This window comes from Pelmatolapia mariae, linkage group LG7, assembly GCF_036321145.2.
Source record: "Pelmatolapia mariae isolate MD_Pm_ZW linkage group LG7, Pm_UMD_F_2, whole genome shotgun sequence".
Taxonomy (NCBI): Eukaryota; Metazoa; Chordata; class Actinopteri; order Cichliformes; family Cichlidae; genus Pelmatolapia; species Pelmatolapia mariae.
The window spans coordinates 47,341,785-47,369,559 of record NC_086233.1 but is presented as its reverse complement, the minus strand read 5'-3'; the positions used below and the strand labels follow the sequence as shown (position 1 = coordinate 47,369,559).

The 27,775-nt window shown below is 42.1% G+C and overlaps 1 protein-coding gene across 2 annotated transcripts; it reads right to left on the bottom strand.

Moving 5' to 3' along the window:
• Window positions 1–72: 72 nt before the first annotated feature.
• Window positions 73–23,594, bottom strand: prickle1a (prickle homolog 1a). Of its 2 annotated transcripts, none has more exons than XM_063481009.1 (8): window positions 23,393–23,594; window positions 6,452–6,655; window positions 4,709–4,822; window positions 3,746–3,883; window positions 2,906–3,109; window positions 2,610–2,796; window positions 1,649–2,518; window positions 73–1,528 (listed from the first exon to the last, which is right to left on the bottom strand). In XM_063481009.1, exons 2-8 carry the CDS (start codon window positions 6,638–6,640, stop codon window positions 678–680), a joined length of 2,553 nt encoding a protein of 850 aa, XP_063337079.1. In that variant the 5' UTR covers window positions 6,641–6,655; window positions 23,393–23,594; the 3' UTR covers window positions 73–677. The 2 variants fall into 2 exon arrangements, with proteins under 2 accessions (XP_063337079.1, XP_063337080.1); XM_063481010.1 differs by lacking the exon at window positions 23,393–23,594 and adding an exon at window positions 11,768–11,908.
• Between the last annotated feature and the right edge of the window lie 4,181 nt (window positions 23,595–27,775).

The window sequence follows — 27,775 nt, the reverse complement described above, 5'->3', positions numbered from 1 at the left end:
CAATTACAGTACATCAATTAAATGTGTTTTCAGAAAATGGTCACAAAAAAATCAACACCAAACACAATCAAATCATGATATATAGAGATTTTTATTGCAATTAACACCTATTTTAGCCTTATATTCCAGTTTATACATTTATACAAATTGCAATGATTTTCTTACAGTACAGTGACCCATAAATAGATTGTTCCAACAGGCTAATTGTTAATACACAGTGCTTTTATGTTGGTGCTGCACAAACCTGGAAAAAACATCTGCAGAGCCTGGGTCATGTCAGTTTGTCTTTAAATTTCTGACACCCTCATTTAACAATGGCTCTGTACCAACAGCCAATAGTTTAATTTTAATGCCATTTGGTATAAAGAATGACAAAGGTACAAAAATATCACTTTAAAAAATTTCTACAATATATACAATATATCTGCACTGTTAAATAAACACAGTTTAGATTATATTTTATAAATATGTATTATACTTTACCATCAGTTTGTAATGCTATACAAAGTGTACACACCTATAATAATCCAAATATGGACTTGTGTCTTACACAACCACCTTGGTAAATTGAGTGCTGTGAAGCATTTAATAGCAAGCAAACTGTTTATATTTTAGATGGTGAACAAAGGGGATTAGGTGAGTGGCAAATCGTTGCCCAATGCTCAGCAGAGTAAAGCCTATGAAATTATACAGTTTTTCCCTTTGTGGCCTTTTTTCTTTTTGGATTTAGTCCATTGGCCATAAGGAGCAGAGGACATGCCTGCTACAGAGCTTGGCAAGTCATCAGTATAATAGTGTCTGTGCGGCCTGGGCTGAGGGATGGGCTGACCCAGGAAAAAACCTTCCTCCTCAGAATCAGAGGAGGAAGATGAGCATGTAGAACACCAGTCATCATCATCATCATATAGACCCAAGAACCTTCCCATTGCTTGGCCCTGTAGCCTGTAGTCTGACATGGCAGCAGAATGGGGGTGACCGTGGAATGGTTGGTGCCCCTTGGAACCGAGGGGATTCCCTCTGCGGTCCACTTTGTTGCACATCTGGGGCCTTTCCTTAGGCAAAAGGTTTAAAGCATTGTCAGACCGGGATTTGCGGCTGCGACGCCTCCTGTGGTGGTGCTGTTGGCGACCAGAGTGAAGGTCCTGACCTTGTTCTTCAAAGTGGTACACTCTCCTCCGAGTCCGTTCACTCATAGGTGGCTGCCGCACTTGAATATCACCATAATAGCCATTGTCCACAACATCATCCGAGAATTTGACTTGCTGCGGCCTAGACTGTGAACGTGTCCTTCTGAGGGCAGGGACATGAGGTTTGGGTCTGTCCTCCTGGGGTGGTGCTTCTAGAACATTCTCCACCTCCTCCTGCTCAGATGCAAGACTTTTTAGGGAATTTGTACTTCTGTGTAACATAGAAGAGTTGAGCGTTCCCATATTACTGGTTTTCTCACAGTCTTCTGTTTCCAATTCATGGAAACCTTGCAGGGAATATACCATAGACCTTTCTTTATTATCACCATCTACTGAGGTTCCTAGAAAGGAGAAGAAAATTTATTACATTTCTGCACTAAAATACATCAAAATCCAACTACTGACATAGCATAAAATCATGTTATTTTCCATATCTGATTTTTAGAGTTCCATCTACTCACCAGTAATATTGGAAAGAGCAAGTGAATCCATAGAGTCTCGGACATTCTGATCTGTCTTCTTAAATTCATTGGTGATACACTCCAAAGAGTCGGTGTACCATTGTGGCTCCTCTCCCCGAAAACCTCCTCCAGCCCCATGATCCAGCTCCAACTCCTGGATTTTTCTGCTGCTTGCTGGACCTGGATGGCTACCATAGGCAGAATCTCCTAGCCCATCCTGTGATTGTGCCCAGTACATGTCAGCCTGGTACTTCTTGCTGGCAAGGCTTCCCCTTCCTCCCCCACCACTACCCCCAGTTTTTGAGGATACCTGCTTTGACTTGGTGTCCTTTTCTGCAATCCAGAAATCTGTAGGTCTAGAGTCACTGGCTTGCTGGAAAACCCCTTGTTCCCCGAACTTTAACAATAGCTGAGTCATGTAGTCCTCGTGCTCAGCCCACTCTTCCTCCTGGTCGTCGGGTGCCTCAGTCTCATCACTGCGGCCTCTCCAGAAGTGTTCATCTGATAAGTTCATATGGGCAAGCTTGTTGGTCAAGGTGTCATCAGCATTCCCACTCAAGCCAGGGAACTTATAGTTGACAGAGGGTGAGAACAGGAGTGACTGCCGGCACTGGTCAGCTGAACGACTGCTTTTGCCAATGCGCACACTCCGGCGGGATTCACGTGAGCGCGCCGACTGGAAGGCAGAGTCAGAGGAATCGGAAGCATGCACATCTTCCCCGAGACTGCAGGCTTTGGAGCAGTAAATACGACCCTGGTATGGCAGAAAAGGACTACCCAGTAGCGAGGTCTTACAGTGGGCACAGCTAAAGCAGCTCTCAGTGGCATGCCAGTGGAGCCCATCATAGGTCATCTGAGCATGATCAACACCTGTTAAAGGGGGAGAGTTGACATCTTAAGCAAGTGAACATTTCTCTGTTGCTTGAAATAGTATTTTAACTCCAGAAGATCACTGTCTTACCAATGTGTTCTCCACAAGCCTCACAGTACTCTGCATAGAGAGACTCAAAGCAGCCACAACAATACGGTCTGCCATCCTTCATGATATAACGCTGACCTCCGAGAATTGTCTCACATTCAAAACAGGAGAAGTGTTTCATGTGCCAGTGGCGCCCCTCCGCCTCAGTACACTCATCAGCAAAGATAATCTGTGGACACAGACGTGCATTAGTTGAGACAAAATGGTCATCAACCTTTAGAAGCTTCAGATGCATTATCTATCTTTGCAACACAGTGTTCTTTTCTCCTTAGTACTACCTCATCACAGGCTGAGCATCGTGGTTTCAGCAGCTCAGCATGGTGCCTCCCGCAGTGGATCTTTCCATCGTGGTAGAAGTAGATCAAATCCACAAGGAGTTCCCTACATGTGGAGCAGACAAAGCAGGATGGGTGCCAGCACAGCCCAGCGCTCGCCCTTGAAGCAAACACGGCCATTTCTCCATCGTTGATGTTTTCGCCGCACTGTAATTGAAAGGGCTAATTATCAACTTTTAAAAACAACACAAGTCACATTAAGACTGAACAATTGTCATACTTTTGTAATAATTTTTGAGTCCTACATGGGCATGGATTTAGCTTCACACAAAGTCTGAGTCTGGCTACAAAAAATCATATGCCTTCCATCAGCACCTGGAATCCCACCAGGTTATTCTCAGATTAGCAGAACATATTTTATGTCTGTCCTTCTGACTGACAAGAACAGGACTGGGTAGTAGAGGTCATTTAAAAGGAGAAAGAAAAGGAAAAACAGCAGTCTCGGAGATTCATCAGTTTATGGGCACCCACTTGGCTGCTCACTGGTTATAGTTTAAAAAAAGAACTTTATACTGAGCCTTTCCAGCCCAGACAGCAAACACTTTTTAGTCCATGACAGCATTTCTCTCGTTTCCAGCTTTCTTTCTGATCTAGATTAGCTAAATAGCCAAGAATGAGATGCAAAGAGGAAACGTAGCAAACCCTTGTTTAATACTTTTCATGGATGATTATTTTTATATAAGAATACTGTTTATATCCTTAGTTCCACAAAAACTCTAGACTACTGTCTATTTCTCAGTCATCATCGTGTTATAAACAATACATGGGCTGCATGCAACGTACATGATCACAACTGCTGTTCAGAAAATTGCGAGGCAGCAGTTTTACTGTGCCCCTCCCCAATGCTTCCTTCTTCCTCTGAACACTGAACATGTGCAGCTCCTTCTTCTCCTCCTCACTCAGGGACTGGCAGTAACGCACCTGGGAAAGAAGGGAATTGGTTAAGAATATGATGGCTAGTTTCACAACCACAGGCTTTTATATCTATATATAGATATAGATATAAGAATTGGGATGATTAATGCTTCTCGAAAATCTACTACTGAGAATAGTATATATAAGTGACCTTTTTGGATTGAGGGCGAAGTGCTTATCAGAGCAGTTTGAACAAAAGGAACTCTTGACCCCAGCTCTCCCTTCCTACACCACCCAACATATCTCCACCCACAGTCCCCGATTGAGAACCTGTTTTTTTGTTTTTTTTTACAACAGTCCTTAACAAGGGGGAAAGCAGACGTTTACACAAACAAGGCCTGTGTTTAGAGTGTAATCAAGACAGTGGGCAACAAAGGAAGACAGACAGCCGAGGCGAACTGTGGTGCCACTGCAGTGGTGGCATCACATAAAGCCTCTTTCAACCAGCCTCCCGCTCACTCTCTCTCTCGCTGAGTGGTCCTCATAAAAACCACTGCTATGGCAGGAATCCTGCTGGTGGGGGCTCACGGCAAACATCATAAAATTATCAAGTCAAAAGTAACATTGTACCCACACTGGACGTCTACAAGCTTGTGGAACAAAAATCCCCCAGTGTGATGTCAATGGAGACGCTATGGGCCCACATTAGTGGGATATCAATGGAGGTGGTGAGGCTTTAGCACTGCAGGATGAGTGAGCAGCATCAAATGCAGCTACTCAAACAGAAGAGGGTTTTTTTTGTTTTTTTTACTGCAATTTCGGTGCAAATGTGAGGAGGGCTGAATTTTTACGAGACATGCATTTGCACACACAGGCACCAAAAATTCTCACCTCATTATCATGTGGTGGGAGTTGGTAGAGGAGCTGCTTGATTCTGAACTTCTCTCCTGGGCTGTTGACATATGGGATCTTGTCCTCAGGCAGACACGAAAAATATAGCTGGACCTGGGGGAAATATTAGGTTAAACACATGATGTTTTTGGTTGAATTGAAAAGGGTTAGGGTTGGACAACTAAATGCATTCCAACTAATATAACAACTGAGCAATGGCTCAGAATTATTATTTGCAGGAGCAGAGAGTTGGTTTTGGTCCGCCCCAAAAGTAATTTTAAACCCAAATTTTCACCCGTCTTATTGCAGCCATATATTATCATTATTGCCTCGGATTCAATATGCCAATATTAACACAATTTCTTTTCCAAGAAACTAGAGAACAAGCACATTAATTTGTGATGAGACACATTCTGGGATAGCGCTATGTAAAATGTATGGAAGAATGACTTTGTGGAATCAAAGAGTTTTCCCTAATCCCCAAATCAGCTTTAATTCAAAAGTGCAACACACAGCAGTGATCCTCTTTGACGATGAAAAACGCAGGAATCATCGTCTACATAAATCTGTGCTGAACAAGCCAAGACAGGTCAACAGGTCAAATCAGTTTAAGGGTTATATTTTTCAGTGATATGGTTGTCTCTATAGGGACAGGACAAAGCAGGCTGTAATTGTAGCACCCTGACCCTTGGGGCCGACTGCTAAAGACTAAACTTTATGAGGGAGGGCCCATCACAGTTAGCTAGATAAAGAGATGGGATGCTGTAGTCCTGTGTGTTAGGGGACTTCCAGCAGCTTTGGCTGTCTAGAGGAGGGGTAACAGCACAGCAATTTACCCTGACAATCACCCTCAGACCCCAACAACCACCTCTACCATCATAAATTATGCACATCACGATGCTGCTATGACCCCTTATCCAGCTCACTAGGCCCGAGGAACAGCTAGCAAGCACCCAAGCCCTAGGTGTTTCAACCCTGTAGTAGTGACCTGAAATTTAGGGAATTGGCAGCAGTAAAAGCATTACAGTTGACCTATATGGTTCCTAAAACAAAAGGCCCTGCATGTTAAGGCTGTTGCTGCATTCTCTTCCCTTCTTGCCCATCACCCACTCATTGCTTCCATGTGTGTTGTTGATCAAGGGCAATGGGACAGCTACAGACTGAGCGAGAGAGAGAAAAGAACACCAAGCAGTGGTGAGAGCAGAGTTTAAAAATTCTGAGGATCTGGGAAAGTGCCATCTCACCGACTGCTCAACGGACACTGCTAACAGCTCTGCCTGTGGTTGTGGAGGCGAAGACTCCGATTCCTAGCTCGACCCACTAAGTCCTGCTTCTAACTCTGCCGTATACTCATGCTGCCCTTTAGTGGCAACCTCATAGAGTCTGAGAAATCTGCCACAAGCAGTGAGAACAAGGAAGCTTAATGAAATATGTTGTCCCTCCCATAGGTGCCATTTTCCAGAGACTTGGTGTGTTATTCAGTAATGCGCTGAATAGCATTTATCTGGGCCAAGCAAATGGGCTATAAGGGAGTTAAAATCAGGTCAGGGCTGTTTTTATTCGCTGTCAGGAGGATACACCATTATTCGTGGTGTTGATTTAGGGAGGAAATGATTTGCGAACCAATGAAATTGATACCACAGTTATAGAGAACAGTGTCCCGGTATCCAAACGGAGCAGGCTTGATTAATCTTAGCTCAGAGCGTCTTGAACTGGTGCATTTGTAAGCCACATTGTGCTTACCTGTTCAGGTCTCAGGCCAGGTGGCACCCACGCATACTCCTCCAGTGCACAGCCTGAGTCATCATCAGACGTTGAGCTCCGCTGGAAGCCAGATGTCAGTTTACTGATTTTCTGCTCCATCATGAAATCTCGCTTGCGTGCCCCACCCTGGAAGCCAGCCACCAGCCCCGCTGCACTCACCAGGCTCATCGGGCTCTCTTTTTACTAGACAGAGGAGATGAAAGGATAGGAAGAAGGGAAGTACCGGGATTTGGGAGAGGACAGAAGGGGGGAAGAGGATAGAAATATAAAGGAAAACAAAATAGAAATGTTTGACATCAAGCCATGACATCAGTTCCTACGTCCTCACATCTTAATCCGGCTCTCTCATGTCAGTGCTATTCTGCTGATTGTTAACCACTGGCTGAGTCACACCATTGCCACCTCTTTCATGAGGCTCACAGCACCCCTCAAAAACCCATTATGGTATTTAAGCAAGCTTTTTTGGTTTACTTTTAGTGATGAGTCTACTACATAAAGGCACTCATAAAGTCAACTCCATCCTTTCACCGCTATTATGGTAGCAGTTAAACACGTGCCTTCCTCATGTGGTTTTTGGGGATGCAGAGATTGTTAGGAAATTCCCAAAGCTTCATGAGGTGATGTTCTATCTCATTATAGTGACAATAACAAACTATTCAGAAGTATAAACTATTTGAAGTTGCTTATAACTGTGACCATTTCTTATGAATCTTCTGCAGGTTTAAAATAATTTGTTGGGTTTATGTCTGCATGAGTCATCATTTTACTTTGCTGAGAAGCTGATGATGCTATGCCCCAAGGGAGGGGGGTGGAGTTCAACACATGGGATTTGATGCTAGCTTGATCAGTTGAGCCCGAGGTCTGTATAAACACAAGCCTGGCCTTAAGACGAGGCCACCATATGGGAAGCGTCCACAAGCCTGCTCTCTCCCTTCATCTCTTCTTTTTCTTTGGATTGTTTGTTTTCCAACCTGCTACAGTGAGCGCCTGATCGTTCTTTCATCTTTTAGATGGACAGGGAGCGCAGTGCCAGACAGGTGAAGCAGCTGGATGAATGCAGATGGATAGAGGCTGACATGGATGGATAGGACTGACTGATACTGACACTATAACCTGAGGCAACAAACAGAGCAGGGAGATAAAAGACTCGAACTGTACTGACCTCTATATATGTGGTGTCTGCAGTTACTAATGTCTTACGAAAAATCCAAACTTTTGCAGACATGACTGTTGTGATGAAACAGAAACAAACTAAATCTGTGCAAAGCTGGATAAAATTAAAGAAATAGCGAATAAATAAAATCACTTAATTTATTTATTAATTTGTCTTTAATGTTCAGAATATACCCGGACGGATGGATGGATGGATGGATGGATGCATGTCCAGAGTAACTTTAAAGTGATTATTTGACATGCAAATTCCAAGCAAACCAGGTTTTGGAATAATCATTAGGCAACCCCATCTGCCCTGATCTTTATTCATCCCTCTCCAGTCATCCCATAACTTTATTTCCTGGACTCCTGTAAGCATTTAGGACCACGAAAACACAGTCATAATGAATGCGTGTGCAGTTGTGGTAATTTCTCACTAGCCAAGAGCTCTAACTAAGATCAAATGGGAGCCCAGCCAGCATCCAGCAGCCTGGCCCTTGCACCACTTCCCCCCTACCCAAGCCTTGAACCCCTATGGACAGCAAAGGTACAGAGAGCCACAGAGAGACAGCTGAGAAAACCAAATACACTCGAGGGCAAGCCTTTGAACACAGAGATGACAGTGTAGGGGCCTTAAAATCTGCTTTCTGCTCAAATGATAAATAGATCGACCACCAGTGCCACCACAACAGGTTTGAGACTGATTCTGGGAGACTTTGGAACTCTAACGGATGGATGGAAAAGCAGTCTTTCCAAGATATTTTGTTTGTTTTGATGATGATGTAAAAGAGCACTGTCTAACAATTCAAATTTCCCATAGGTGCTGGCTGACCTCAAAAGCCATATAATTTTTATAGTCCATCAAACCACTCAATGATCCGTCCTGCCCCGAGGCTGGAGGCACTGTCATCACAGAAGAGACCACTCCCATCACGACAGAAATGTTTCGTCATAGTACAAAAGATGATCAGAACCTCTTTGAAAAACGTTGCTCTCTGTTGTAAAAAAGTAGACCCAGGTCATTCCAGCAAACAGAACCATCCCTGTAGACAGACTTCAAGCTTTTTATATAATTTTATGTTGCTTAACCTCTGTAAGGAATATGCAGACACAGGCTACTCTATCCTAAAGTGCTCCACACACAAATACACAGAATACAGAAATAACTATCAATACCTTGTCAAAATCAGGTGCTCGTGTCGATTCACTCTGTTAGTGAAGACTCTGATATATTAGCATGTCAGACCTTTCTGTGATGATTAACAGATCCACGAGACATGCAGGTTCAGGCAGCTACTGGCTATTCATATCAGCTCATCTTTCTCAAAGACAAGTCAGCCACTGTGGCATCGCTACTACTAATGACTGACAAGCCCCCCCTTAAGCTTATCCAGTCACAGACTATCAGTGTTAGGTGTGATGATAATGGTGTTAAAGGATTCCTGGGCTTTTGGGAGGGTGAATTTAGGCTGCCTTGTACCATAAAGTGTCAGGTCAGGCGGATTGGCTTATAACATATCCCGTTAAAATGCCTCTGATGCCCTAAACAATGGTGCCTTTGTCAAGTCACTGAAGGTTTTATCCATCAAGAGTCTGTTTATCTCTTTGCAAGTATTTTTTTTCCTGAAGATGCCACGTTTTATCTTGTCACATATGACAGTCGAAGCCCTCGAACCCAGATAACCTGTCTTCAAATGAGAGAGCTAGGGATGGAATAAGGCACTCTGTTGTTCTATTCATATCTATTGACTTGCAAATGAGACCAAAATAACCTACAAAAATGTGCCCTTGTTTGAGAACAGCTTGGGTTTCACGTGGGAGATAGCTAACTATAGGCAGGTTCAGTCAGGAGGCAAGAGGCTCACTTCAGAGCCACACATTTTAATCAGGCACAAAATCACTCATGTGCTACATTTGCTGGAATTCTTGCTTTCGCATGTTGGCTGGGTATCTGCAAGGATGTCTCACACAGCCAAACCTGACTCACAGGAATGTCAGGCTTGAACTTTAGCCAGGCTCTCGAAAGCAATACAGGATGCACGCAGCTCTGTGTTAAGCAAAAAAAAAAGTTTCTCATACAGCTGGTTGCATGCTAATTTTTCCTTTATCTGTCATGCAGTTCATTTCCTCTGGCTTTACCCGAAACAATTCCTTAAAATTTTGAATGACAGAAGCACTGAGCCAGCTAACTTCACCGTGCTCATACTAACTGACTCATCACTCGGGCTGGCTTTTATAGTTTTTTCCTCTAACAAGGGATCTATGGTTTGTGAGATTAGTTTTAACCCTCTGCCCCCCTTCCCTTTTCACCCTCCACCCCACCCCCCAAGCCCCTGCCCTGCCCTCCTCCCACACTAGCCAGACCCCTGCAGTCCCGAATGTTTAACAGCCCCTCACTCCTTTGTAAAGGTGCTTGTTAACATGGCTTTGGGAGCTGCAGGTCTGCATATCTGACTGATCTACACACAGAAGGTAGTGGGGGTGCTATTAGACTGAGGATAAAATGGGGTGACTGACATGTATGAAAATGTTAATGTCCTTTTTCCACAAAGGAGAGGGAAGTTAAGTCATGCCAGGAGAAAGAGGGAAATCTTTAACAGACGCGCTTGCTTTGAAATGTTTTCAGTGATTGCTGATTTTAGAACATCCCACGACTTACTGAAGGAGGGAAGAGCCCCGTGTTCTACGGAAAACGGACAATGGAGCTTACATTCCCACAAATGCTGCATAACAGGACCTCGGTGACTGTGTGGGTTCAGACGTGTTTCATTAAAGAACAAAACAACCACTTATTTGAGTTCACCCTGAAGAAAGTCCTGTCTGACTGTAATGCCCAACAGCAGTGGTGTGCCTAACTACAGTGCAATGCATTATTTATCGCTTTGTTGAATACAGAACTCTTAAAGGACCCCATGCAGCGACTGACCAATAAATACAATCAACAGTGACATTTTTAAATAGTGTTCGACAACACTTAAACCATAGTCCCCCCCCCTCCAAAAAAAATCCAGACACTGGAGCTTTGGATTAACAGCCCTTGAGAGAGTGCACAGGAAAAATAAGCAACTTCTGGTCTGAATTACTGTCTATTTCTTTAGGAAGTGGATGATGGACATGCACACAACCCAACACAGTGTTCTCTGTCAGTTTAGGCTGGCCCTACTTGTTTAACTTGGCTTCTGCTAGCTCGGTAATGCAGGATAGGCTGTAGTTGGGAGAGAAAAATAAGAATTTCTGTTCACTGTCCCTGCTTACTTAAGCTTGAAGTCAGACAAACTCAGTTTATTTTTCATGTCCAACAAGATTGAAAAATATGCAGCATATTATTTATCTCCCTGCACACACGCAAATATTAAAAAATCACTGCCTGTCAGCCTTTGGCCATTAATGTAATGTCAAAAAATAAAAAAAGAAACAAAAAAACCAACCTCTGGGCCAGATGAAGTTCATTAGAAAAATTACACCCCTGTGCTAAACTAGAAGCCTCGTGCCTATGCTTAAATAAATCACATTTTAAAAAGCTTAACTTGTAATTGAGTAGTATTTATGATTCAAAAATGAATAAAACTACACAGCATCATCAAATCAAAACCTGGAAAAGCGACACAAAATTTGATACCAGTCAGATTAGAAAAAGTCAAGGTCAAAATGCTACTGAAAAAAGAACTCGACAGGAGGATAAGTTACGCAGTGCAGAGGCGCTATAAGGAGTTGGAGTTTGGTCAGCTTATGGAGGCCTCTGTTTGTGGCCGGGGGAGTGTTTTTTCAAGACCAAATGGATGGGAGTGACATCCCCACAGAGATATACACTACTGTGCTGGCCAGCCTGAACTAAGATTCAACACACAGCAGCAGACTTCAAACGCATTAACTCGTGCATGAGACCTAAAATCAAGTCTGAACACTGATGCGTATATAAGAGACAACTTCCACAAAGACCAGAAATTGCCTGTATTTGGGATGTGCTACATGTTTTACAGGCGAAACATGCATTTGCAATCAAGCCATCCACACATTCATTCAAATACATTTAATCAAGGAGTTATGGTGCAACATTTCCATTTTCTTTCAGCCTCACTACAACCAAAGCAAAGCTCTCAGAGGAACCGGTTTACATCTCATTCATTTTCCTGCAGGTCTTACCTCAGTGTAGGCCAACTCTCCTGATGTGAATAGAGAAAAACGGATCTTGTCGCCACTATATCCAGTCCTAAATTGTTCTGCACTCCATATCTATGTAAGCTCCTCTAAACTCTAAATCCAGGACAGCAGCAGCCAGCCTTCTCTACCGGAGCTGTCAGCACAGTAACAGCCCATATCAAAGCTAAGACTGTATAAAGTCAGAGAGTGAGCGAGGTGTGTGTGCATGTGCGTGTACACGAAGGAGCCCAACCAGATGGTCATCCCACCCTCCTCTCTGTCAAACACTACTCCTCCTCCTCCCCTCCTCTTTCTTCCAACCCGGCCCTCTTAACCTCAGCCCGGCCCTTAAACTCAGAGGCAGCGAGTCATGGCTGGGTATGGCAGAGCAAGGCGTCTCTTGCTTCAGTGAGCCCCCCCTCATACTTCAAACACATGCTCCCAAATGAGAATCACTGGTAGAGCACGCAGAAACTGTGCTTTAAAGCAGCACATCAGTGATGGCAGACCTTGTTTTGCCAGGCTAACCGCCCCGTATCCACAACAGCTTTCACATGACGCTCTTCTTTCTTCTTCCCTATCAACGGCTTAAAGATGTGGGGACGGCGGTGAATGTTGAGTCAGGATTTGGTTTATTTGGTGGTTTGACATTTCCTTTGTGCCTACATGTAAAGTTAAAGAGTGCTGTCTGCTAACAAAAGTTTTGATTATAGGCTTATTGTTAGATCAAATGATATATATATGTATTTTAATTCTATAGAAAGATTGGTTTCAACCATCACAATAACTTTTTCTACTACCTGAATGTGATGTCAGCATTTCTGTATGAGACCAGCCATCCGGTTGTGAATCAAAACGAGTCCTCCATGCAAGTTACTCCAACCACAAAGCCTCACACTGTCTAAACTAAACACACACATGTAACCAAAGTTATCTCCAAGATGAAATGATTAGGCCACTATTTGATAAACAGAATTAACTGGTCTTAATAGTTGCTCAAAATTAAGATATTATATATTAGCAATATAATATGTATTGTCAGTAAAAACAATCATTACCCTAATGTTTACTCTGTTATCACAAATTAGAAGGAATTAAAATGACAGATATCTATAAAGCCCAAACGTACAGATCCACCCACGCAGTGAAACTCCCTGGAGAGGACACTGTTGACCTCTGCCTCTCCTTCACCTCTGCTGGAATGCCAGAATGTGATCCTCTTCCTGTTGCCTCAGAAAATAAAAGTTGCCGGTTCAGGTCAAACTCTGGACAGTTGCACCTTTTGCATCCTTTTGTGGTTGTTTAATTGCAATATCAAAGTGTTACTTTTGCCCATGTCATGTTTACAGTGGACATGACTTCCAGAGCACTAGAAGTTCTTCCTCGTCAGAGAGGTTTTGCTGTCGAGTATAAAAACACTTAGACTGTAAAACAAAGCAGTAAGGCATTTTACTAGGAAGCAAGGAATCTATTAAACTGGTCAGATTTCTTTCTTTATAAACATTTTAGAAGCTGTTTATTCTTAGGAGATGCAATGTTGGGACCTAACTCTGTGAATGGTGTTTTGCTTTGAGGATTAATATAGAAAACGTTTTATGTAATGCATTGAACTTAATCAAGCGGAGAATCATTGTCTACATGCGAAATACTCAGTTAGCCTTTTAAAAAGAAAGTTGTTTAAACAAAAATAAATCATATATTAAAAAAAAGGCTAACAACTCATTTCTAGCACATGATGGACACCATCTGAGTGGCACTTTTTCCATCCTCCACACGCCTACATACTTTACACCATTATGTGCCAGAATATCACAGCTTGGGTGGCGAATGATGGCTGTCATTTCAATGGAAAAAAATGGAGCTTATATCTGTAAATATTCTGTTTATAAAGTACGGGATTTAACCCCTGCCAGTGCTGTTGCAGTCGGGCACTGGGACAAAGCCATTGTTGCAGTCAAGGCCAGGGAGGAGAGGAGCCCTTTCACAGCAAACTTCAGGCCTTTGTGTTAATTCAAAGGCCTAAGTACCATGCTCCATTAGCAAGTCTTTTAGGGGAGGAACAACACAATGTACCCCCGTCCCCCAAAAGAAGGATTCATGAAATGCAAAGCTAAGATGGTTCCTCTAGTGTGGGCAAAACACGAGACCTGAATTGTTTTTCATTTCCTCAACATACAGAAATTAATAACCTGCTTATTTCCCACAAGAGAGAAACTTAAATATGAATGTGCAGACACCTCATCAAAGACATCTACCCAGGAACGTGCAGAATGGCGAGTATCGATTTATGATTACACCACTCTAAAGTTAGAAGTAGCCGGCTGCACAGTTCAAGGTTCGCGTCAAGATAGCTGAAAAATATAAAGTCGGACAAGTCACGGATCCCCGACCCTTGACCTGTGAGAACACCAGATGACCCATAAATCTATGGCCCTAGGGATTTACAGCCCATTCCTCTGTCATATTTACAATGACCTGAACAGCATCTCACACCTGGTCTGTATCTTCTCACTGCTGTAAAAGAAGAAGAACAAAACAAAAAAAAGCACCCTGTGCTACTGGCAAAGTAGTTCTGAACTAGCACGCCCTGACAATGACAGGACAGGGAAGATGATCATCAGAACCATCACCTGTGATAAATCTGCATTCTTAACACAATCCCAAAGCAGGGAACACATAAAACTAAGAATCTGGTCAAACATTATTGCTAGATCTACCACTAGTGATTCTTATAATGGAATTAGCACAAATTAACATTATTAACTGTTTGTATTAGTCAAGTTTTGGACTACCACCGAAGGAGGCAAATGGAAGGTCAGTCTCTAACTCAGAGCTATTGATGAACTATTGTTGAGAGTTGCTCTCGCTAGTGTGTGAGCCACCTTATAAAAAGTAGGCATTCAAGGTTTAAATGACTTGCCAAGGGGTATTAGCAGGACACAGGCCCAACAAAAGCTTCTGTTATAAAGACCAATAAAAGCCTATCACCCTACTGTAACAACAATCCTTTTTACGCCTTGAAAGAGGGAGGAAAAGGTCAACTGGTGGAGCAGTCAGCGCATTGATATTGACTTAGCTAGATTGGCGCTGACAAACTCAGGTCAGACTGTGGGCTTGTTAGCCCTATAACCCTCACATAACCCCTTTTTACTGTTTCAGTCTGACACATTGGAGGCAGCTGAGGGCAAAGCTTAGATCTAAGCTTCGTTTCTGACAGGAGACATTTGTAAAAATTAAAGAGAAATATCTGCTCATTTGATACTTGACCCCATAAGATCACGTGTTTCTCAAGGGTGCTGAATTGGAAAACATTTATTGGACTCTATTGCTAATGAGCTACGACTACATGTGAACATTTCCACTTCAGCTGAAATTCTAATTTCCTCATCAACCAAATAGAAACACAAAAGTTAATGATGCTTAAAAAATGTCGATAATAGAGGCCACCTGGTTTTATTTATTAGATTATTGTAATGCTATTGTCTAAAACCAATAATATAATAGTGATTAAACAGATGATCTATGAATGGGCCTGGCTGCATGGAACCAATCTATGAACAAACACTATTTCTTTACTCATTAATTTCTGCTTTATTCAATTTGCCACACTGGTGTTGTGTCATGTATGATGTAATGCAACACATTCTCAAGTTGTAATAAGCAGCACGCGGCATGCTGCATCAGCCCATTGTTTCTTCGCTTTATCGTTAGTGCTTTGCCAAACGTGGCAGACGCGCACAATCGGGACGCCTTGTTTTTCACCCTCAATTTGACACCCTCTCACACAGTTGTAAAAGCCGGACCTCATTGGGAACAATGGAAAGTGGAGCGACAGAGCTCCTGGGGCTGTTAAAGAGAGGAAGCCCCTTTATTTGAGGATGCTATAACTCAACAAAAGCCTGTGGCTGTCTACACACAGAGCAGGCTAAGGATGAATGGGCTGCTCTTAGACTACACACTTGTGCTAACAAAAGCGGTGGATCAGCAAAGGGCAAAGCCACTCATGTGTGGTCTCCATGGGCAAACTGTGACGAGTATATACATAAAATAGCTAAACAGTCCTATTAACACCTCAAACCAGCATGTTCGGCCAAAAAAATCTCTGCTTTAACACCGTCTTGTTTCTTCAGCTGAGCTTTGATATGATCTCGGTGACCTTAAAAGCTGTTAATTTATATGACATGTGATAAGGTTTAATTACTCCTCTTAAAACAGCACCCAATTTCAAAAAGGTTTAATTTATGACCTCAAATTTTCAGAGAATCTAACACACATGCACGCACCACGGCCCCTCACACTTGATGGGCTTTTCTCCTTAACTCTCCTCGAAGTTCAATAGTATATCCTTCCTCTGGAAATGGAACTATTTCCTGTGTCTTCCCAACTTCCCACCGGTTCAAACAGTCACCTGAATGAACACGGGCAACACTTCAAAATGAAGTGCTTTCTTGTATAAGGAGACGACGCGGTCCAGCAAAGAAGAAGTGGCTGACAACTCCCACACGTGGAAGCATTTTCCTGAGCCTGGCTTCAAAAGGCAAACCGTGGAATCCAACAATACTCTGAAACAGTTAAGAGCTGCTCAGTCAGGATCCCACTAATGATTAACATTCCTGAAGAAACGCTCTGTTACAGTCTTTTTAGAGCGTTCTAATTAAACACATGCTCCAGTGCCACAGCACAGAGGGAACTTGCAACTGCAAGCGGGGATGCTTCTTTCCAACTCGGCTTAATTGGACACAATTTAAGTCATTAAGGTGGTAGTAAAACAGCAGAAAGAGCAAAGGAGAGGCCCAATGATCTCCCCTGTAAGGCTCCCTGTTGCTCTGATGTTGTTGACCCTTTCACCTTCTCATGTGACTCACATTAAAAAAGAGGGGTGGAAAAAATGTATAGCTGAAGTTAAATCCAGTCCAGAGAGACCCATACTGGCTTGTTAGTTAAGCATGTATAATGTAGTTGCAAAACTGAAGTAGACCATGAGGTTATACACGTTTGGAGGTCCTGTATCTTGTGAGGCAAAGTTGTACACGAGTATCTTTGCATGTGTTTGCCACATTGGGTTGCTTTTATTAGTATTCCTCTTGTTGTGCATTATTGATCATCGTGTTTCTACCTGATCTTGCTTGTTGACATAATCTATACCGGCTTTCTATACATACGCTGTCTTAAAGCATGAAAGATGCTCTTTTCCATAAAGATGATCACTTGACTATACAGATCTTTTTCAGTCTACAAGACAAGAAAATCACATTTTTGAAGCAGAAAAGGAGGAGAGAGAAACAATGAGCATGAAACTTTTAAAAACTTCTTTCCAGCCATGTATCCAGGTCAGGCTTTCTGCTGTTACTGTATACTGGTCCCAAACCAATGCTCTAATTTTTAAGAATCATAAAACCTTAATTATACCAACTCAATATGTGCTTTTAACATTTCTATTTTCCTCTTAATGTGAGTCAGGAATTGACTACTTCTTTATAGAAATTTGATGTAATGTCTATGTCAAGTGTGAAGCGGTGTTGAGGATAGTGGCTGATATTTTGCTGGTGCATCATGACCCATTGAAAAAATTGCCATTGGTTGCTTTCCATTATAAAAGAAAACTCACACTGATTAAATCCCTGAATTAAATCAACTCTTATTCTTTGCACCCATGTTTGGTCTCCATGTCTTTAGGGTCAGGCTAACATCTGTGGTATGAATTAGTTGTTAGAGTATTAGAGCATGTATAACTTTTCAGTAGTTAATGACCTGTCCAGCTTACCAACAAATAAGTTGGAGCGTGTGAATGTTTCACTGTAAACATGGAGAGGTCCAATCTGAAGCCCTCTGGGAGCCTCGGTCAGTTTATCAGCTATACAGACCAGACATTAGTGGCTGGGATCAGCTTGTGTGTGTGTGTGTGTGTGTGTGTGTGTGTGTGTGTGTGTGTGTGTGTGTGTGTGTGTGTGTGTGTGTGTGTGTGTGCGTGTGTGCGTGTGTGTTGGCACAATGTGTGGAATGGAAAAAGGGACGCAACTGGCTGCATTATCACCCTCCAAATTACAGATCCCAATCCTCCAGGGCAAAGCCCATTCCTAGAAACCTTGCATGTAATGTGTCTGTTACTGTCAGCATCAGCGTGTTATTTTTGGAGCTGCTAATACTGAGGTCACTAATGACAGCAAACCATCTTCAGCGATGGAACACGTGAAGGAGTTTAATAATATCTGTTATGTTTCTTTTCCAGATCCAAAAATGTCCAACGAGCTCTCTGAAGTGTGCTTCTGTACAAACAGGTCACATACAAAGATGCACACATCTGCTGACCCCCTGCTTTCTGTTTTCTTTGGGAGCCCAGCCCCTAACAGGAAGACAGCGCGAGCACAGCAAACAAAAACCCGGCTCTTTGAACTGGCCTCTCACTAGGAGCTGCCATTGGGTTGTTGTGGCCAAATGAAATGAAATGTTTCTGCGTCAGCTCGGTGAAGCCACTGCGGGCCTCAGGCTGCTCCTCTGCAACACATGTCCTCAGCTGCCCTTTCCCAATATTAACCCATTTGTATGTTACCAACATTTACTCACCTTTACTGTGATGCATTTTCTCAGTGTGAACAGATTACTGAAAATTATACGGGTAGCACATATTATGCATAAATCGAATTTTTGTAAATGACAGCTGTCAGATGGCGGTCAGACTGAAAATAAAGAGGATGATGAGGACATCAGGCAATTCTTGCTCTTACTCTTTAACAAATATAAAATAAATCTAGTTTTGGTTACAATGTCTGGCTAAACAACTTGAAGTTTGATTTAACTTTGAATATGGCATTTTTTTCTCCCTTAAAGCTACACAGCTTAACTATACTGGATCTTTTTCTTCGTTTTAATACAATGTTTCAACTGAATTCAGTTCTTACTGAACAACAATTAATCAGAGTACTAATATCAGCATTGTCTGCATGTTCTGCAGAGAAATTATGGGTCCTGGATTCTATATGCATGCTACATCGACACTAATTGCACATTGTTTCAATGGCACAATGCGAGGGATATGCCAGAAATAGCTTAGAGGATCCACCCCTACAACACATAAGACCCAAAGCTTCCACTGCCATACAGCACAGGGCCCCCACCCAGAGGTCTTGCATCCAAGCCCAGACATGTTTGCTTGCTAGGGGAAGATTTATACACAATACTGGGCAGGTTTAATGTTGCACTTGATTGACCTTTTGCCCTTGCAAGTATTGATTGCTGTGACACTTGTATCTTATGTTGTACCCAACCTCAAATCCACTTATATTTCAATCAAATATTGTATGGTGCATTGAATCTAGCATAGCAATGTAATTGGGTTTCTACCATATTCAAACCTTACATGTTTATTTGACAAAGAACTTTCAGTTGTTAAACATTTAGTATTGGCTTTGATTAGGAATTGGCTACCATGTATATCCCTAACCCTGACACCCTGAAGTATAGTGTTGCTTGAAACTACAGTAAATGGACGATTAGCTTTGAAGCCAAAAATATGTAAAACTTTAAGTGAAACAGGCATAAAGCTGGAATGGGATAGTGCATTGACATACTGCTTTTTGTCCCTTTTAATCTTTGTATGATATATTTTAAGAAATGTTTTGAATGAGTTATTATAGTCAACTTCAGCACTATGCAATTTGGGAATACATCTCTCTGCATACATTTATTTTGCAACCTAATTACTGGTAGAGGAAAATATGGCAACTTTTATTAACTAAACCTTCTTAGAGGAATATTCTGGCAGACTGTCCCTACTGTAACCTTTCGGGGGGGGGGGGGGAATTCCCCGGAAATACCTTTGTTGTCAGCTGAAAAATCTCTTGCCCAGCCCTGCAGCGTCCATTTTTAAACCCTGCTGACCTTTTCCATATCATCCACGCTCACTGACTACACCCCTGTGACAATGCCAACAGGAGGAACAAGAGCCACAGGAAGGGGCTGAGTTTGGGGGAGTGTGTTTTGCATATTTTCAGCCGGGGGTCCGGAAAGCTTTAACTGAATCCCCCGTTGTGTGCTGGGGAAGTGAGCTGGGCTTTTTAATGACAACTCTGCGTAATATGTTTTCTTTTGCTTCTAGTCCTGCGATGCTTTGATTGCTTGGATGGATCCCTATAGATGTGGAGGACAAAGAGAAATCACACCATTCTGCAAGCATTCCCGTCTGGCGCAGATGAATTTCCAGAGCCACAAAAGTTGCTGACATTTGGTATCTTTACATCTGTTATTCCACCTTCAGGCATGTTGATGATAATCAGCTTCTTAGCAATGCACCATGATTATCATGCAGTATACATCCAAAGCTGATCATCATGCCTATAGATGGTGATGATAATGAAACGTGTGTGTGTGTGTGGAGTATGACTTTCATCATCTTGGTGGTCTGATGGTTGGTCGCACAATTATGCTGTGTGGTTGCAAAAGATCTGCTGGGGCATTAAACTCCAGTCTGCGAGCCAAACCCGTTTTCCTCTAACATCATCCTGCAGCTCCCAATAAACAGAGTTGTGCCTGGAAGCGCTAAATCACTAACTACCTCTAATCACTTTAGAATAATGCTTAACATGTGGATCCAATGTGCGCCACCGCTTCGGGCACATTTCCCACTCTTATACATGATGCCGTTTGAAAATTACACAAGGGGAACTGTACCGTATAGCAAGCACAAAGTTATATTCCGTCCTACAGGAAGCAGGATCCACAATAGTTATCCCAAACACCACAATCACACTGTCACAGTGCCCTAAATTTGACCATCTCAGCCGCCGTCCAATTCAGCCAGGCCCAGTGACCACAGCTTCAGGGACCACCGGCGTTTAAACAAGCCGTATTTCTTCCAATCTCCTGCCAACCTACCACAAACAGTTTACAGTCAGTGGACTCTGCTCTCTGGAGTTTGTCTATGGCAACTCGACTCCAGTGCCACATCTCCCCATCCAGAGCCGTGAAAGACTGGCCTCCTCTGACAGATCCTCACAACACACGGCCCCTGTCCTGCTCTGCTTTTAGCCCCGCTGCGGTGAGCTGGACCACGTCTGGGGGATAAAAGGCTGCCAGAGTGTTTGGCTTGCAGGCAATTTACGCGGACGCAAAGGTGATTCATTCTAGCTTCGCACAAACAGGCCTCTGTGTAAATTTCACTAGTGCTGGGCTTTTAAATCAACAGTGGGAAACATATACATATGGGCACCGGGATTTAAATTCTGCCCCTTCGCACTTAGCTCTGCAGACTCTAGCACTCTCCAACACCTACTTACAATCTCTCTCTCTCTCTCTCTCTCCCCCTCTCTCTCTCTCTCTCTCCTAAAAACCATCACCTTTTCTTAGCAATGCATTGTAGTACTAAAATAAACCATCAACATAATCTACTATTATGAAGCAAGTGCCCATAAACATCAAGCTTGCTGTGAAGGATCAAATCTGTTTCCATTCCTGAGTCCAAAAAATGACGATAAGGCCAGCTACACCCCCACCCCCACCCCTTATGTTCACACACAATCCTGCACAAAGCACTTTAAAAGTCTTCTGATTCTATTAATGGCACCTTTGAAGCACCTCGAGGCTTTGCAAATGAGATGTGAACAAGCATGGTGTGGCATGTGGTGCTGGTCCAAAAGCACCACTTTGTAAATCATTTAGTCTATAAATAAACCTAATATTCTGAGAGACTTCTTACCTTTAGCAGATCATTCAAAGTGTAAGCTCACACGCCCCCTTTTCATTCTCAATCAAGTAAACACTGATGCCTGCAGTACGGTAAAGTAACAGATTTTAGTGGCTATGCAACATTATTTGACACATCAAGGACCATGTGCAGTGAAATACGATGTAAATCAATAATTTGAAAGTATGAAAATATGTATTAGATACTGGATCCTGAATTTCTTTAAACATGGGCTGTAGTGACATTGATATGTCTTTGTTATGAGCTGAGCACTGAAGTGCTAATAAACGTTTATTTATATGAAAATTCAAAAGATTGTTTGCCTTATTTGGTTAACTCCTGACTCCAAAGCAGTGAAGCAGTCAACCTGCAATCTGGCCACTAGGTGACACCACCACCTTAATTCTCTGTGCTGTCGTTTCTATTCCTGCTCATATCTGTTCTCTCTCAAACTACTTCTTTGTTTGATGTTTTTCTGGACTGGCGAGCAAAAAAAAAAAAAAAAATTTAAAGTGCTGTAATAATGGCTGGGTGGGGTTATATCTGAAAACAGTTTCTGGTACAATTATAGCAGGAAATGACCTTGGAAATCATACTGTGATGATACTGTCCAGAGTCTGGAGTAAACATACCTGCTTTGTGTTGTCAAAGTGCTCCATTCTTTTAAATCCAGTCTTACTTAAATTGCCATGCAACGTCTCAAATCACGTCCACAAACCAACAATTTAGTGTCCAAATAAAGACCACACCACTCTCTTCCACCTAGCTCTTCATGCCTAACTGCCCCGAGCTCAGCAGTGCTTTGTTTTCATCCGCTGTGCTCTCAGTGACAGATTTCAGGTTTGAGTCTTGCTTTTACACTTAGTCGAAAGTGGGTCTCCTCAAAAAGACACGCTCAGGGTTTAATGGCTTTCCCCCCCCCGGTCCATTGAGGACAAATGATTATTTCAGACAGCCTTGGTTAAATATAAACAGTATCTGCTCTCCTGTGTCTCGTAGGTTTAGCTCTTTGTATCACAGCTGAGGATGGAAATATGTGAAACTTGAGGGTGTGTCATTCTTCTCCAAAGGAAGGGCTTTATGGCATGTTTAGCTCTGTGAGAGGTCCATAAGGAGTGATGAATTCACTCAAGAAGGTTGCAGTCCTTTCCCCCCTTTTTTAAGTTCAAGCTTTTTTTAATAGATATTTTAGGCTCTGTTTTAAACCCACAAAGAGCAAAACAAAGTATATCAGATCAAAACAAGCTATAAGAATAAGTTTCCAGATGTTTTCATGTAGCTATTTAAATACATTTAAAATACCCTAATAGCTGACGTTCTCACCGCATACATCATGGTAAAGAAGAGGGGGGAAAGAGTTTAAAAGTGGACTAACTTCTCATGTGTGACTAAGTTCTGGTTCACTCAACAACATTCTTGACAGCTATGCGAAGCCTGTGGCGGCGGACAGGCAGCGGTCACGGTGCGCCGACCAGTTGTCACCGAAGTGACAGGCGACAGCTGAATCTATACATCTGGAGGCCCCAGGGACGCCACGTCCGAGTGTCTCTGGTCAAGTTTTTTCAGCGTCAGAGAAACGAGGTTACTGTGACTGTACGCGCAGGGAAAGTGAAACGTGTCTCTTTGGAGATGTCGCTGCGTAAAAGCCCCCAAAACTGCGCAGGGAAATTAAAACTAGTTTTCTGACTTTGTGTGGATGACACTAGTGGCATATGGTCTCTGCAGAGTATGTGCGTGTTTCACAAATGCTTAAAAGTTGTTGGGGTTTTTGTTTGTTTGTTTTTTTTTTAATTAAAGTATCGTCAGCTTTGCCGCCGATGCATTTAGAGTAATTAGCGTAAAACTGCAAAAAATAACACAGCCATCATAAAAAACAAGCAGAGTGGGTGGGATTGTTTACAAACTAGGTAGACCTGAGTTAAACGCTCTAAATGACTTAGTCTGCTCACCTCCAAAATTGCTCAGTCGCAGTGAACCAAGTATCCAGAACCAATATTCCCGAAGTTAGAAAAGCTGCGTCTCATTGGTATTAGATGCACAGTCCAGAGAGGATGTCCCGGAAAGCTGAACCGAGAGCTGCGCAGAGCGATAAGCTTAAACCCCAGATACTGAATGTATTGGAGAGAAGCGCTGAGAGAGCTTGGTCTTGACTTCTCTGTCACCACATCCCAGTCGTTTCAGCGGCGCGCGGTGCGCTGTGGTGCTCCTCTCAGCGGTCACAGTAAAATGACATTAGCGTTGCTTACTGCTTATTGGCTTAAACGAGCAGCCCCCACCATTCCAGCAGAGACGGGCTAGTCCCTCCAGCATAGTGGACAAATACTCCTGGGAGTTTAACTCTTACCTTAACTCTTAGTTTAGGGGGTGAAACCTACTGAATAAGATTTGTCGGCTTTACCTAAAGTTTACTTTGGTCTTTATTTTAACTAATCAAGAAAGCTCACCTTTCAATTTCTCTACTTCTGTGCTGCACAGAAGTAGAGAAATCTACACCAGCTTACAAACTCGTTTGTCCCTCTTGCCACAAAGACTTATGGAAGGTAAGTCTGTCAGCCTAATAACCCCAAAAAGCTGTTGCTTAGCTATCCACCCATGCACAAGTGCTTGGACACGCACGAAACAACAGTAAACGATTCAGGCTTGTGCTGCTCAAAGTTATGCAAAAAGGTTGATTACTGTAATAATAATTTTAAGTATACTTATGTTTCACACAGCAGTGTTAATGCATGAACTATGATATGGTTTTAACTCATGAGTCCTAAAAAAAGATTTGAGTTTTCTGTCCAAATTCTGCCAAATCTGGATTGTGTGTCATATTGGAATCTTAAAAACAGAATCTTAAAAGTACTCATATTTTAGAGAGGCTTTGGAAACTTGAAACACAAATGCAACAGCTTGTATCAATTTAATTCCATGCCCTATCACCTTTATGGCTCATGCTCTTATTCAGATTGACACTATATATTTAGCTAACCAGGGTTATGGCCCAGTGACCAGCACGTAGCTCTGACAGTCTGAAAGCATCTAAAGTAAGAGCAGGTTTAGGGAGCTCAAAGCGGGTCAACCTTTCTTCTCACAACACAGTGAGCTCAAGTGGATCACACTCATGTCACCCTTTTTCACTGTCGCTTCTCTGTCCATCAGAGCTGCATATGTTTTCATATTATAGATTGAAGCTTATCTAAATGAGGTATCACATGATCTCACTCTAGCCAATTAGTCCCTATACAAAAGAAACCTTAAAATACTTTTCTTTCTTATCTTTATTTGTGATGTGTCTCATTTTAGCATCAGAGCTCATTTTAAGAGTTTTAGATGTATTTAGAGATATTTGATCTATTTCTGGTCTATATTTTCCTCCCTCATTTAAAACTGATTTGAAAATAGGACAGAATAGGCCAAAAAGTGAAGGAAAAAATAGCAAGAAAGCACAAGTTACAGCACAACACGTGAGAGGAAGACAGCGTGCATGTTTCCACTGTTAGCCCGGCACCAGAGCCGATCGATAGAATTTCAGCCAACTAATTGTTTTTGAAGTGCCTTTTTGCCTGAGTTCAAAAATGCTGGACTGGCTAGACCTGAATGTTCAAGCCTGTTTTAGTCACATATCTCGTCGCATTTAGAGGATAATGAGATATTTATGGTGGTGTTGTAAAAAAAAAAATTAAAACAAAACACTTTAGGGAGCATTACTTTATTAAGTGGATCATAAAGATGCCTGTCATACTTTCCAGGTACTATCTCAGATGATGTGACATTTGACTTTTTCGTAATGTAAAACCTTTTTTGGGTGATGGGGGAGCAGTTCATGTGTCGATAGGATGGCTAAACCCTTCAGCAAGTTTAGGAACTAAAGAAACTGAAGCCCTCAGATCTTTCATACTGTTCATGCTGTTAATATGCAGCCACTTATATTTTGTTTTTCTTTACTTTCAGTTCAGTGGACAAATAATAACTGAACATGTCGCAAAGTCAAGCCACAGATCCAGCTCTATATGCTTGCAGGAATTCTGTGTTTGGCTGCAGTGAATCCCACTTGCATGCATAGTTTTCTTGAGGGGTAAATGCATTTGGATGAGCAGTAAACAGTGGCATACTTTCAAGAGCATAAAACTAGATTTATTTGATTTTTGGTCTGAAATTACAGTAATTAAGTTTCTGAAAAAGTACAAGTTTTTATTTAGAGCGACCACAAGTCAACAGCATTATAGTTGTTGTGCGGTTGCAAGAATGGCTGAGGAGAGGATATGCTGTAGTGTAAGCATGGTCTTAATCAAGTGGCTCACGTTTTCATGTTTTGTCTATTTTATGCAAAATTATTTTGCAGAGATGCAAGTTATGACTTCCTGCAACCTACTGGGATATTTACATATTAGAATACATGAGATTAAGAGACAGAGAAGGAAACTGTGTGCCCCATAAACATATCGCATGCGGGTATTCCCCTCAACTTCAATTTGAGATATCTTTTAATTGCGTGTTCCTGGTACATTATTCAAACATATGGAGAGAGAAAAAAATCACAATAAGATGCATTCAAACACCTTGGAAAGGGAGTTCTTTTTTTTTTTGCAAAGAGATCTAGTTTCCTTGAGTTTACACAGGAAATCTGCAGTCCAAACAAAGGCAGGAAAAACAAACAAATAAACAGTTGACCAGAACAAAAGCTGATGGCTGAAGGCAAAGGTGGGACTAGAAGACAGAGAAGCTACTCCTTGACCAGTTTCCATGGCTGCTCAAAAAGTGGTAATCAAATATGAGACAAAAAGATGATGGCCCAAAAAGCCACCAGAATGGACTTGAATTGGTTTTTGCATAGTGTATCACAGCCTGACAAAGTGGATCCACGTGGATCACTTTTTAAACTAATAAGCTATAGTTCCTGAAAGCTATTCAGATACCAATTGCCTGTCTTGACCCATAGAGAAGCAGCAATAGACTGCTACAGTAGCAAAAGATTATTGGAATTCTGGTTGGTGTCATGACAATTCACTTGTTTATCGCATCCTGTTAATACCAGAGTATTGTAAATGGCATGCTGCACTTTGTAGTCAAAGCCTCTATAGTCTCTAATTTGCTCACAGTCTCCCAAAATAACTATCAACAGAAATGAGACAAGGCGTGTTTGCTGTCAACCTGTTAATTATGGAACTGTTACATGAGCAGAAGTAATGACGAACTTCTCATAGAGGTGGGATGATTTCCACTAAACTCAAGACTAGCTGTTGTGGCTTCATCATGTTTTTATTGATTTTTTTTTTTTGACAATTGAGATGAAATATTGTATTTTGCCTCAAGTACAGATTCCTTCCTCTCTGATGATTAGAGATCACATGAAGATATAGATAATCAAAAATTGTAGTGGCCCATTGCCCACCAGGCTCTTCAACGGCAGATGTTTTCAGCAGATTCTGTGCTTTCTCAGCAATCAGCCATACCCTATGTACTTAATCTTGTCATCCGCACTTGTGTAATTATTGCCACCAAGCCACAGTCACAAGTTTAAAAACTTTGGAAGTCCTTTGTAATCTCAGGCCTTATCCACACGTCGGCCTGAGACTGAGGCTTGGGACATTTTAGTCGGTTGCTCCCACTTCACATGAGGCTGCAGGCAGCCTGTCTGTTTTTCATTGACAACTTTAATCTTATCTTGGAAAAAGCTTCCTTTTTTTTTTTTTTTTTTAGCAAAGGTGTATCCCCCCAGCTCTCATGGCCCACATGCACTTTCAGGAAACAGGCTGTGTGTAGTTACTACCGCCTCTAGTCACTAACTGCTCCTTGCTCCATAATGGCACAGGTCTACAGTTGGTAGTTACTGATTGCTCCACTTTGTCCTCTGTGACCTCTGCACATCCTGTTTGTATCACTAGCATCCCCCATTAAGCAAATAATTCTTGTGACAATTCAGATAAACTAGTTAATTAGATTTGTGGTCAAACTGTCGTTTACAGCTGTGTGCATCTAAAACTTCCACAGTTTTGAAGATTTTTAAATCCACTCTACCTTTCTTGGTTCACTTCAAATTTCCAAATAGACCCCAAACTATATTTTTAAGTTTCAGGATTTTAAGAATAGAAAATGTTTATGTAATAAAGCCCATCTTCTTGCCTGAGGTTGCTTTAAGCAGTGATTTCCACCAAGAATAGTAACATATAGTTACAAAGTACAAGTAGTTTTGATCGATAAGAAATCTTTTAAACACCATTCAGCCAAAGCGGTAAGCAAACAGAGACACAATTTTCTTGTTATAATAATAAATCACGTTTTCCTCTGTGTTCTGGAAGATTGCTGACTGAAGCAACTTCATAGGCTAAACTGACAGTGGGCCCTTA

Coding starts and splice junctions, on each gene's coding strand:
- prickle1a (XM_063481009.1), bottom strand. CDS start 6,640: ATGAGCCTGGTGAGTGCAGCGGGGCTGGTGGCTGGCTTCCAGGGTGGG. Junction 3,884..4,708: donor TCCCACCACATGATAATGAG/GTGAGAATTTTT, acceptor CTTCTTTCCCAG/GTGCGTTACTGCCAGTCCCT. Junction 2,797..2,905: donor GATGCTCAGCCTGTGATGAG/GTAGTACTAAGG, acceptor CTGTGTCCACAG/ATTATCTTTGCTGATGAGTG.